The sequence below is a fragment of the Typopeltis vanoorti genome, chromosome 17 (assembly GCF_054136105.1).
Source record: "Typopeltis vanoorti isolate ZY-2024b chromosome 17, IOZ_Tvanoo_1.0, whole genome shotgun sequence".
Lineage (NCBI taxonomy): Eukaryota > Metazoa > Arthropoda > Arachnida > Uropygi > Thelyphonidae > Typopeltis > Typopeltis vanoorti.
In genome coordinates, this window is record NC_143565.1 from 94,785,714 (window position 1) to 94,799,669 (window position 13,956).

The 13,956-nt window shown below is 35.7% G+C and overlaps 1 protein-coding gene across 4 annotated transcripts in view; it reads right to left on the bottom strand.

The window, feature by feature from the left end:
* Lpin (phosphatidate phosphatase LPIN) overlaps positions 1-13,956 on the bottom strand; it is a 443,299-nt gene that overhangs the window by 384,509 nt on the left and 44,834 nt on the right. For all 4 annotated transcript variants that reach the window (XM_090407132.1, XM_090407133.1, XM_090407129.1 and 1 more), the window contains exon 3: positions 3,906-4,136. In XM_090407132.1, coding sequence (XP_090263258.1) covers positions 3,906-4,085 — 180 coding nt within the window. In that variant the 5' untranslated portion in view covers positions 4,086-4,136. The remainder of the gene's footprint in view (positions 1-3,905; positions 4,137-13,956) is intronic.

The following is a 13,956-nucleotide window of genomic DNA, read 5'->3' on the forward strand; positions in this document are numbered from 1 at the left end:
GGAAGACTCCCCAGAGAGAAAGAAATATCAACCTCAAGGGAGAAGGAATAGAGGACGGCCTTTGAAAAGATGGGAAGAGACCGCAACAGGTCACTAGGCCTATTACTGGAAAGGAAGAAGAAGATTCTGCATCCTCGTTCACGGAGATAAATCATCGCGGGGAAAATTTGCTGAAAATGTTATTGAAATGATATCGCATTAATACCGATATATGAAAAGTAAATGCAGTGCAAGATAAATTTCACAAACTAGTTTTTTTATGCATTATTTATTTAGATTTTAATTAGATTTTCATAATATTTTATTCTTATACAGTGGAAGTAATATTTTATTGATTAGTGAGTTTCCTAATTTCTGTTTTGTCTTAAAAAGTTCTAAATATTCTTTCTTACTTAGCTACTACAGGTTCTGCTGATGGAATATTAATATTTCCAAAACTGGAATAGGGTGGTTTAGGGAGAAAGGGCACCATATTTAAGCATATTTATTCTGTGAACCGTTCACTATTTTTCTGTGCACTTAGATACCCGTCCAGATGTGATACACACACACACATTTTATCTGAACTAATTCAGAAGATGAGGTGTTTCAGTTATTGAATACACATGTATTTTGAAAATTACTCCACTTTTCCTACATAGGAAAGATATGTTGTATGTTGTTGTTATCATTTATAGAGCTAGTTTAAGATCATAGGTGCAATTTTGAGTAATTAATTAAAGAAAATGATAATAAAATTACGTAAATGCTATCATAATGATATAAATCTGCATAAGCTAAATTGCCATCTGCAGCTGCAATACTAGTCTTTATCTTTTCCTTCAATGCTAGTATTTTCAGACGAAGAAATTCATCTCTCACCTAATAACAATTACAAACATCCATGCCTATTGCGAGTTTCAAATCCACAGCTCATTGGTGGGAGAGGGTATGCTATCTAATTGGTTGATAATGACATAATATTTCTGATTACAGTTTATTTTTGAATGGTTCACAACAGAAGTTGTGAACCATTCAAAATTTCACTTTGGGAGCATCCATCTATATATAGAGTCCATCAAAAAAATTTATACACACTTTGACAGATGTCATCTATGGACTTTTTTCAAAATTGTATCGAATTACAGTAGCAATGTGTAGTATGATGTTCTCTCAAAAGAAGTCATTACTCGTGAATACTAAAATCGACACGTGACCAGCAGGACAGTCAAACAAAATGGCTGAGGCACAATTCTCGTTCAAGGAATGCAAGACCATTTTAAAGTGGTATTTCAACTTTGAGAATGTTGTTGAAGTTCAGCAACAATGAAGGTGCGAGTTTGCACCACAACCTCCAACATGCCTAACACAATTGCATGTATTTGTGATTAGTCTCAGGCCCATGGTATTGTGCGTGTGTGATGTGCACAAGGGAAGATCTGGGAGGCCTCACACAGCAACAAGCCCTGCTTCCTCGGCTATCGTGTTGAAATAGTTTACACACTTGCCACAGAAATCTACCATGCAATGTGCACGTGAGACAGGAGTTAGCAGTGCAAGCATACAGTGCATTCTTAAAGCAGCTAAATGGAAAGTTTACATCCAAAGATTATTACATGCAATGAATTAAGATGATCCTGATCGAAGAATGCAGTATTGTGAGTGGTTTGAAACACATGGTAAATGAGGATGAGGAGTTTGTGAGGAAGATGGTTTGGTCTGATGAAGCACAATTTAAGTTTAATGGAACAGTGAATCGGCATAATTGTGTTTACTGGGCTCAAGAAAATCTGGGTGTTCAAGTGGACAAGGCAGTCAATTTACCAGGGCTCAATGTCTGGTGTGGATTGTCATCTAGGGGTTTAATAGGACCATTCTTCTTTGAAGGTATCGTTACTGGTCAAGTGTACCTAGACATGCTATGCACATCCATTTTACTTGCCATTCATGCAGTTTATGAGAATGATCAATTTCTCTTCCAACAAGATGGCACCACACAACCATCGAGACATGAGAGCTTACCTTGATGGGAGTTTGCAGGGACAATGGATAGGATGAAGAGGTGGAGTTGAGTTCCTCCCACATTCTTCAGATTTAACACCCTTGGACTTCTACCTATGGGGGACTCTAAAGGATGTAGTGTATCGCAGAAAACCAGCTACACTGCTGGCCCTTCAGAAAGAAATTGAAACAGCATGTGCAGCAATCCAACTGGACACCTTGGCTAACGTTGCCCAAGCAGTAGTTCACCATAATAATAAGTGTCTGGATGCTAATGGTAACCACTTTGAGCACCTTGTGTAATTGTAGAAGTCAAAAGGTAACTTGTATTCAACCATTAATGTCTGTATAAATTTAGTATTACAATTTTTATACAGGTTTTTCTTTTGCTGAAGTGTGTATACATTTTTTGACAGATTCTGTGTGTGCCGGCCAGGTTGGCTGAGCAGTTAGCGTATCCGCTCTCCAGCCAAGAGGCTGCAGGTTCAAATCCTGCGTAGGCATGGATGTTTGTGATTTTTCTCTCCCAATATGGACTGGGTTGCCATGGGAGTAGTAAACCCAAAACTTCCTGCAATGGGAGAGGCCTTCACCCTGCAGTGGATAGAAATATAGGCTGAAATTTATATATATATATATATTTTTTTTTCCAGTAAAGACTAAATATAAAATTTTAAATTTCTTACTGTCATAAAATACTAGTATTTGAGGAAAAGGTAAAAGACTGGTATTTAAGTCGCAGATGGCAATTTAGCTTATACTGATTTACATCATTATGATAGCATCTATGTAATTTTATTATCATTTTCTTTAATATAATTACTCAAAATTGCACCTATTATTTTAAACTGGCATTGCAAATGATAGCGGCATACAAGATGTCTTTACTATGAATTAAAAGTGCAGCGATTTTCATAATACACGTGTATTCAATAACAAACACCTCACTTTCTGAATTTGTTCAGATAACGGTCAGAAGAATATTCTTAAATATTGTGCACTTTCTCCCTAACTATTCTTAAATATTTTATTCTCCCTGATAATTATTTTAGCAGTTAATAGACTAGTTAATAGGAATATGTAAATAATTAACTATAAATGTTAGTTGGAAATAACTATTATCCCTAAATATGGTGCTCTTTCTCACTAACTGCCCTATCCCAGTTTTGTAAAAATTAATATTCCATCTACAGAGCCTGTAGTATCTAAGTAAGAAAGAATATTAATAACTTTATACAGAATAAAAATTTTCAGAATGTTAAATATAATCTAAATAATAAATAAGACATAAAATATTTATTCCCCCCCCCCCCCGTATGGGAATGACATGAAATAGGATTTTAAATTTTCTTGAGATGAATTTTCCTGTGATTATTTTTTGTGCAATTAATTTTCTTCACAATGAATTTTTCCCACTAAATTAATTTTCTCCGCAACTGTCTTGCAATGAATTGTCCAGACACGCTGCATTCCAAAATACATATAGTTATGATGATGGTTACATAATCCTTGTTGACCAGCAATTAATTGAACGTTGAACTAACACTCCAAAAAAGGTATGAAAATCAATTGGTCACGATGCCTGTTATTTTTCAGTTTTTTCCTGTCGCATCATTCAACCCCACCTAACAGTAAAACAATTTTGAAACTCGTTTCTTCTAATTCCAATATCATCATCTATTATCACAATAAACCCTCTATTTGCATATCTAATTATTCCAAACAGAACCCCACAGAATTAGAGGAGGGGAGGATGATGATATGTAACTCACTGAATTTAAACAGATGTGATATTTAAAATCAAACATCTATGAAATAAATACATTTACTTATTACCAAGAAACATGTGTGAAATTATGTGAACAAAGCATTTATATGTTAGTGAATTTAAAAAAATATTAAAAATGCTAAATACTATTACTCACCACTTTTTCTCGACTTCGAAGAACTCCAAGTTTACCAAAGCGCACATGAAATGGAGAACTAAGGTAAGTTCCATCTGGTTGCTGTATAATAACCACATCGATTGCTCCAGTTAACGTAGCTGAATTTATTTCATTGTAAAATTCACGAAAATTTCCAATAAATTTCCCAATGTAATTCATGTCTTGTGTTTTTTGGGGGGAGGAAAGGAGGGATGGTAACCTGAGAAAAATCTAAAAATATTCAAAGGAATATTAAAAATAACTCAATTTCATTTAACATTTAATTGATACACAGAAAATTTAAGTTAAAGTTGTTATATGATATAGTTATTAAAATTTATTTATTAAAAGAGAGGATGAATAACATCATTTTATATATAAAATAAGAAAAGAATGTTTGAATTTTGCAACTTCTGAAGTTTTAAAGTGATCAATGGCTCAAAAGTACATAACTTGTCATGAGTTGTTTTGATAGTGTTCCTCTTAACAGACAGAAAAATGCTGAAGATTACATGTACACATTTTGTAAGAGTTCTGCTAACCTGATAGTTTTTATTTATTTAATTTTAACTATGATGCAAACTTAAAAAGTTCCGGGCAGTGTTGTCTGGTCACTATTATAATTCTGGTTCCCATGCATGAATGAATTTACATTGCAAGTGCAGTAAACTAGTGCACACATCTCTCTCTCTGCACTAGTTACTGTAATCTCTATGCACATTTATCATGCCATTCTGAAAACGTCTTTTCCTGCCTTCTTTTACCTATCCACTCCCTCATTATCATATCTTTTAGTATGTTCTGTCATAATCACACTCATCATTATACCATCTTACTTCTACATTGTATCTCATACTCATTACTCTCTCTTTCCCTTTCATACAAGCTCAATTTCATCTTTGCACTGGACATTTTCTCTCAATAAGTGATTCAAAATGTTCAATCTAGAATTCATTCAAATAATACAGCTTATCTCTGTTTTAGAGATGTATATAGTATTCCAAAAGTCATCATCCCATTAAAGTAGCAGTAACTTTCACATTTTTTTTAAATTTAAAAGTTACTGCAAATAATCTGAGGAATCTTAATAGCCTGCACACTTCTTGAGCATACATATCAAGATGATGATGGTGCTATCCACAGATCTTCAACCTGTTCTCATAAGGTTCATTCTATAGACCAGCTATCATCTTGGTCACTCACCTCTGGATCCTCTCTACCTCCTCCCCATCAAGAAGAACCCTGGCGCCCAGATCTGGGCACCAGGGTTTTGACTACTGTGCCCAGATCTGGGCACAGTAGTCATGATGGGAACAGAACATGATCATTGTGATTGTATGCCAACAAGTGAAAAGTCTATAAAGAGAATTTTGAAGGTAAATCTGATAATTGATCTCCCCTAACCCCTCCCACACACAAACCTGCTTAGACAATTTGGTATTTGATCCCATCTCCTAAAACTGGGTAGTTTTAGGAGATAGGATCAACTAGTGCTTGGATATGTAAAGAAACCCCCACCCCTAAATTCATACCAATGAAAGACCGAGCACGTGAACAGAAGATGTTATACTCAATTGGGTATTCCAACAACATCACTGCAATAGATATCACACACTGACTTGCAATTCTGTCCTCAAAAGATAGAGATGTTTTGAGAATTAAGATCTTAAGATGGTGAAGCATGCCTAACCTACTACTGAGGCCTATTAAATCTTGATGCTGAAATTAATCATTTTTCATCAAAAATAATCATTCAATTCTGAGCTAAGTGTCTTCATTAGTAAGTAGGTTGTGAGAAATGGGAAACTCCAGAAAAACCCACTCTTGACCACTGAACCCATAAAAATCATCATATGTCAGGTTACTGATGAAAACATGATTTAAAATGAAGGAAAGATAATTACTGAAAATGCTGACCATTACAAGGCAATAATCCAAAACTTTTTTTAGTGCTAGGGTTGGAGCAATCAGGTATGCAGAAAACTAGATGTGGTTTGAACAGAATGATGTTACAGCACCATCCTCTTGACAACAATGATCATGTTGAGAGGAATTATTACAAACTGAATAATTTCAAAATATAGAGATTGGAGGCCACATGCTTTTCTGATATGATGCATCCCTCTGACTTTTTTCTGGGAAGGGTCTGAAGGAGGAATTTTACATAAACAAACCAGCAACCCTGGAAGAGCAAAAAATTAACAAATAAAATAAATTATCCAATTTATTGGGAAAATTTTTGAGCATGGTTTATTATGGAAAACATGATAAAAAGAGCTCAAGTTTGCCCATGCCTTGATGTCCAACAAATGCATTTTGTTCAAATGTCCATTACTGGTTCAAACATTACAAGCAAAACAAATATGTAGCAATGACTTATGATACACTTATTCCTAAATTAATTTAAGAATCCTGACTTGATTTTTAATGCATTGCATCAGATGTATATCATCTCAATAACTTTCTTATATAGTAAAAGCTGTGAAAATTCATAACTATAAATTCACATGTACACCACAGTAATTAACTTTTTAATAATATGTAAATATTTCATCTTAAGTATCATAAGTTGTTGTTGTTATAACTGTACTGATGATATCTTATGATACTTAAGATGAAATATTTACATATTATTAACTGTGGCATACATGTGAATTTATAGTTAACTCTAACTTCTTTCAATTTTCAGTCTGTGTACAAAACATAAGACATTTTTGCCTTGCTAAATAATGTTGTGCTTATCTTAGTTATATTAGTTTACTTTTATTAGTTTTTGTTAGTCAGTAAAAGACAGCTAAAAACAAATCAAACAAACAAAAAAAAAAAAAAACAGCATTGCCATTATATGAAAATTCTTTCTAACAGTACCAAGAAATATAAAAAAATTCTTTTAATTTTCATATCTAGGTATAATTTTATGAATACTTTAATGGCTACATATGAAAATTGATATAAATATTGCTTATCATATGATTATGATATGCATCCTAAACACAAAGCAATAAACACCAGTGTGACTGTTAACATTGTCAGCTTTAATTAAGTTCCAAATTAAGATATGAAGGAAATTATGTATACCAAATCAAGCATGGTGTGTGTGTGTGTGTGTGTGTAGATTTCATATTTACAGACTGAATCAAAAAAATTTAAAGTGATTTTTCTTCATGATGGGTAATATTTTGATAGTTTAACAGATTAAACCAAAGAAATGTAATCATATTTGTAGATTTAGGGACTCAAAAACACACGTGTTGAACAGATTATTTTATTAATTACAAATAAAATAAAACTTGACGTTTCGACCTCTATATCGAGGTCATCATCGGAAGAATACAACTGTATACAGAACCAAGCTACATGCTCATGCTTTCTATGCCAGTAAACTAAATCTACGTAGTTAATAAATCTTTTTTCTAGCCTGACCTCTAGTGATAGAAAAGAAAAACAAATAAATAAAGAAAGAAAAAAAATAAAAATAAAATAAAATAAAATAACATAAAAAAAAAAATATATATATATATATATATATATATATATATATATATAAAGAGCCTGTGTAGCTCAGTGGATGTGGCGTTTGCACACCACCGCGCTAGGCCGCACGAAGGAAGTCTTGGTTTCGAGTCTAGTCGGCAACTAGAGGAAATTTTTCTAAGCCTTTTTTCGACCGGTTCCCGAGTTAGTCGATCTCTGGCACGGGCAAGCAGGTTTTTCCTCCCGGAAACTCGGGTTTTTCGTCCTGTAAACTCAAGAAAATCGACCGTAGAACCCACATTATTTCAGACATTAAATATATTGTGTTAGGGTTAGAGACCACGAGATGGCGGCACATTTGAGCCGTCTCTCTTCACTGCGTACCGCTTAATTAGTGATAGCCTTGGGCCATCTGTCTCTGATTGGGTACCAGTGGAGATTGAACTGCCCACTCAGTCTCCAAAAGTTAGATAGGGCTAAATGGCCTCGCCTACTCCCGTATATACGGGAATAAAAAGGCGTTAGCTGATTTTTTTTTTTTTTTTTATATATATATATTATAATTAGATAAATGCAACTACAATAAACTGTTAGAGTCCTCATGTATTAATATTCTGGATAGTTACAAAATGATTTCTTTCAGTTGCTATTAAATGTTCTAAACACTTCACCAAGTCACCAGGTTGTCTTCTTGTAGTGGGAATTTTTCTAATGCTAGTTTAGGATGTTATACAGGTTGTAGATGGGTCCTCCACATTCTTGAAATGGTGAGGCCATCATTTTTGTTGAGATTTGAGTTGTGTTTGAGCATTTCACAAGACTCTTTAAATTTTCTCTCAAACCAGGTTTTGGTGCGGTGTAGGGACTTGGTATTTTTCAAGTCATTTCTATGGTATGTTTGGAGTGCATGGTCAGAAAGGCCTGTTTTACCGAAGTGGAGGTATTTAATGTGTCGTTTGTGTTCGTCTTGTCTGATTGGGATAGTTCGCCCTGTTTCCCCTATGTATGGTATGTTACATGTGCAGTGTATTTTGTATACCCCTGGGTGTGCTAGGTGTGGAAGAGGATCTTTAGAGGAACTGAGTAAGTGTCTTAGCTTATTTGGGGGTTTAAAGGTGGTTTTAATGTTGTATTTGCGAAGTGTTCTGTCCATTTTTTCAGAAATGCCTCTAACATAAGGAATGGCAATAGCATTCTTGAAATCTTTTTTGTTCTTACTGGTGTCTTTATGGAGGATCTTGTGAATAGTTTTTTAATTGTATCCATTTTTGATAAATGTTTGGATGATGATTTTGTATTCTTGGTTTAGAGCCTGTTCATTCGAACAGATAGTTAGGGCTCTGTGTTTAAGGGTGCTTATGACACCTAATTTTTGTGTTGGGTGGTGGTAAGAATTTTTGCGTATGTATTGGCCTGTGTGTGTAGGTTTGCGGTAAACTGAGAAGGAGAGACAGCCAGAGGGAAGACATGTGACAAGTGTGTCTAGGAAGGGAAGAGAGTCATTTTTTTCCATTTCAATGGTGAATTGGATATGTTTGTTTAGGTGGCTAAGAAATGTATTTAGAGCTTCGCGGCCGTGGGCCAAATGGCGAAAATATCGTCGACGTATCTGAGCCAGATTTTGGGCTTTAGACATGCTGTCTCTAGAGCCCGTTGCTCAAAGTCTTCCATATAAAAGTTAGCTATTGGGGGAGAAAGTGGTGAGCCCATGGCTGTACCTTCTTTTTGAAGGTAAAAATTGTTTTGCCATACGAAATATCCGTAGCGGTGTAGGAAACGATGTAGAGACAGCAACATAATTCTAAACTGCATTAAACTAAAGAAGAAGTTTAAATCAGCCAAAGCGCTCCGTATTTATGCCCGGTTGGAAAAAGCCTTGTTACGAGAACAAATCCACGAGGCACGTAAAAATCTAGCATCCACCCAAACCAAAGTTCTGCAACTTAAATTTGAATTATCTGACTACGTTATTCCAGAAATTTGGGAGATTCTAGATAGGATCACCGACGACTCGGCCAAGCACTCACTACTGAAAAATAAAGAAAAACTAATAATGAAATTTCAAGCCCTACAACAACAGAAAAGCACAAGATCATCAAGACGCCATTACGAAAGGAACAGCCAACCACAAACCGACGTCATAAGGAGCAACCAATCGCCCGCAAACAATGTTAGGAGCCACCAACCACAATCGGATCAATGCTCAGTTATCAACTTATCAAACCACATTCTCACCGAAGGTGAACTCTTGCTGCTAAAGAAAGGTTTGAACTACGCCATTGCTCCGAGATCAGTGAACAAGCTTGATATCGTGAATCATATCGAGAGAGGTTTACGATCCCTCCCCACCATTCTGGCTGATAAAATACGAATGGAAACATCGTGTATACTAAATTCTAACAAAAAACTAAACACCAACATAAACAAAACCGAAAATCTAGCCCTTAAATCCTTAAAAAATAACCAGGATATTATAATAACGAAAGCCGATAAAGGCAATTCCACCGTCCTGTTAGACCGTACGACATACATAGAAAAAATGAACCAGTTAATATCGGACCATAACACCTACCAAAAGGTTAACTACAACCCCACAAAACGTAACAAAAAGAAAACAACTGAATTAATCAAATCCGTCCACACATGGCCCGAAGAAACGACAAAAAAATTAATACCTCAGTATGCCCGTGCGCCCAGAATTTATGGCCTGCCAAAAATACGCAAAAAAATTAGCTACCACACTCAAGGAATTGGTAGGTCAGTCCCCTTCCTACATAAAAAATACACAACATTTCATCAGTAAAATCAAAAACATTACACTCACCGACCAAGATTTATTAGTCAGCTTTGACATAACTTCCCTTTTCACCAATGTCCCAATCAATGACACGATCTTGCTCCTACAGAACGTATTTCCACATGAGATCACGGCCCTTTTTGCCCACGTACTCCGCTCCGGATATTTCGTATGGCAAAACAATTTTTACCTTCAAAAAGAAGGTACAGCCATGGGCTCACCACTTTCTCCCCCAATAGCTAACTTTTATATGGAAGACTTTGAGCAACGGGCTCTAGAGACAGCATGTCTAAAGCCCAAAATCTGGCTCAGATACGTCGACGATATTTTCGCCATTTGGCCCCACGGCCGCGAAGCTCTAAATACATTCCTTAGCCACCTAAACAAACATATCCAATTCACCATTGAAATGGAAAAAAATGACTCTCTTCCCTTCCTAGACACACTTGTCACACGTCTTCCCTCTGGCTGTCTCTCCTTCTCAGTTTACCGCAAACCTACACACACAGGCCAATACATACACAAAAATTCTTACCACCACCCAACACAAAAATTAGGTGTCATAAGCACCCTTAAACACAGAGCCCTAACTATCTGTTCGAATGAACAGGCTCTAAACCAAGAATACAAAATCATCATCCAAACATTTATCAAAAATGGATACAATTAAAAAACTATTCACAAGATCCTCCATAAAGACACCAGTAAGAACAAAAAAGATTTCAAGAATGCTATTGCCATTCCTTATGTTAGAGGCATTTCTGAAAAAATGGACAGAACACTTCGCAAATACAACATTAAAACCACCTTTAAACCCCCAAATAAGCTAAGACACTTACTCAGTTCCTCTAAAGATCCTCTTCCACACCTAGCACACCCAGGGGTATACAAAATATACTGCACATGTAACATACCATACATAGGGGAAACAGGTCGAACTATCCCAATCAGACAAGACGAACACAAACGACACATTAAATACCTCCACTTCGGTAAAACAGGCCTTTCTGACCATGCACTCCAAACATACCATAGAATTGACTTGAAAAATACCAAGTCCCTACACCGCACCAAAACCTGGTTTGAGAGAAAATTTAAAGAGTCTTGTGAAATGCTCAAACACAACCCAAATCTCAACAAAAATGATGGCCTCACCATTTCAAGAATGTGGAAGACCCATCTACAACCTGTATAACATCCTAAACTAGCATTAGAAAAATTCCCACTACAAGAAGACAACCTGGTGACTTGGTGAAGTGTTTAGAACATTTAATAGCAACTGAAAGAAATCATTTTGTAACTATCCAGAATATTAATACATGAGGACTCTAACAGTTTATTGTAGTTGCATTTATCTATTTATAATATATATATATATATATATATATATAATTTTTTTTTTTTGTATATATATATATATATTTTTTTTAATTTATTTTATTTTTTTATTTCTTTATATATATATATATATTTTTTAATTTATTTTATTTTTTTTATTTCTTTATTTATTCATTTGTTTTTCTTTTCTATCACTAGAGGTCAGGCTAGAAAAAAGATTTATTAACTACGTAGATTTAGTTTACTGGCATAGAAAGCATGAGCATGTAGCTTGGTTCTGTATACAGTTGTATTCTTCCGATGATGACCTCGATATAGAGGTCGAAACATCAAGTTTTATTTTATTTGTAATTAATAAAATAATCTGTTCAACACGTGTGTTTTTGAGTCCCTAAATCTACAAATATGAGTGCTGATCACCGTGTAACCCTAAAAGAAAGAAAAAAAAAAAGAAATGTAATGATTTTTCTACCTAGCAGTGAATCTTTTGATGATGTTATCATTGCATAGGTACTCCACAGTGTCTAAAGGCTCACTGTGAGAAGCCCACTAAACATTTCACCAGGCACTAATTGTCATTTGCACAATACCTCTTATACTTCAATTTGAACTCATTCACTGACAAAGACAAAGCACTCATGACTGACTCCAGCAAGCCATTCCATTCATTCGCCATACTCCAAGCAAAACATAATCCTCACATTCTTGCTAACCACATTTATTCAATTTCCAGAGATAACTTCTTGTTCTTCCTCCTAAACACACTATGTTTGGGGGGAGGGGGGGTTCCATTACATAATTATGTACTGAAACATTTTTATACCAATCTTATAAAATCCTTTTAGTAATTTGTTTGTCTATCATATGCCAATTTCTGTAACTCACAATTCTTCAATCTATTTGCATAAGGAGTATTCCACAGCCACCATCTTAGTCATTCAAAACTGGATCCTCTCCACTGATTTCTCGATATTCAAGTTATCAAATTTATGTACAATAGTCAAGATGTGGCTGTATCAAAGCATCATACACAGATATTATTGCTATTATTATTATCTCACTATCTCCACTTCTTACTTAATCCACCATATACACAAAACCATCTACCACCAATAGTATTTGTTTGCAAATTGAGTGTACTTGCCTGGCTGATTTGCCTGTATGTAGGAAGAAAAACCCAGAGTTTCAGGGGAAAAAACTTGCTACCTCCATATGAGATCAACTAACTCACCTTCAATGAGGATCGACTTGGATAATTCTATTCAAAGGCAATGTACCTGTCGTTCTTCGACTAGCACTAATGGAGACACTCTGACCTCCATGGTGAATAATACATTAATCTCCATTAATCAGTATGTTCTTCAATAACCACATAATCTTATAAGCTATTTTTAGTTATTTTTGCAACATTATCCCCTGAATTTAAATTCCCTTTCCAGCAGGACTCTCAATTTAGCTTCATGAATTTTCTATAATCCAGTCCAGTACAGTTCCATCAGTGCAGTGTATAACTGGTAACTTACAAATGTAGGTTAATCATGCAAATTCGGAAAGAACTATAAGAAGTACAGCACAGCATGTGGCTTTGCAAGACAACCTGAACAGACTGAATGAATGGACAAGTGAATGGCTTGCCAGATTAATGTTGCAAGTGCAAGGTTTTAAAATTTGAGAAATAAACATACGTTTCAGAGTATACAACTGGCTGTATATTATTATTATTCAGGCCTTCATGGAGTCAAAAGACTCATCGTGGGAGGTCCTTTCTAAGAACATAAAGTCTGTCAAGACTCATCGAGGGGAGGTTCCCCCTAAGAAACACAAAGTCTATCATACCACTCCTTAAACTCATTGACCGTTCTCGCCCTCACCACTCTCTCAGGCAATGCATTCCACGGCTCAACCACCCTCCATGCAAAGAAACCACTCCTCACCCTCTTGCTCACAGTTTCCTTTCATAACTTCCAGGGATGGCCTCTTGTCATCACTCCTTCCCGCTGTTCAACCAAGTGAAAGAACTCCCCAGTGTCAACCCTGTAACCACCTCTCAACAGTTTAAAAGTCTCAATCAAATCACCTCTCCTCGTTCTATCCGCCAAACTCTGCAGTCCACATTCCCTTAGCCGATTCTCATAACTATCCTTGTACAGTCCTGAGACCATCTTTGTATCTTTTCCACAGTTAATTTATCCCCTTCAAATCCTGGGGACCAAATCTGAGAACAATAATCCAAGTGTGGTCTCATCAGAGACTTATACAACGAAATGATAACTCTCTTATCTCTGCAGGTCAGTGTCCTTCTCATAATTGCAGCAATCCTCTGTGTTACCTTCACCACCTTTGCAATATGTCCCCTAAACTTCAGGTTTCTATCAATCATCAACCCCAGATCTCTTGTCTTCCCAACTTCCTCCAGTATAACTCCTCCCATAGAGAATGCAG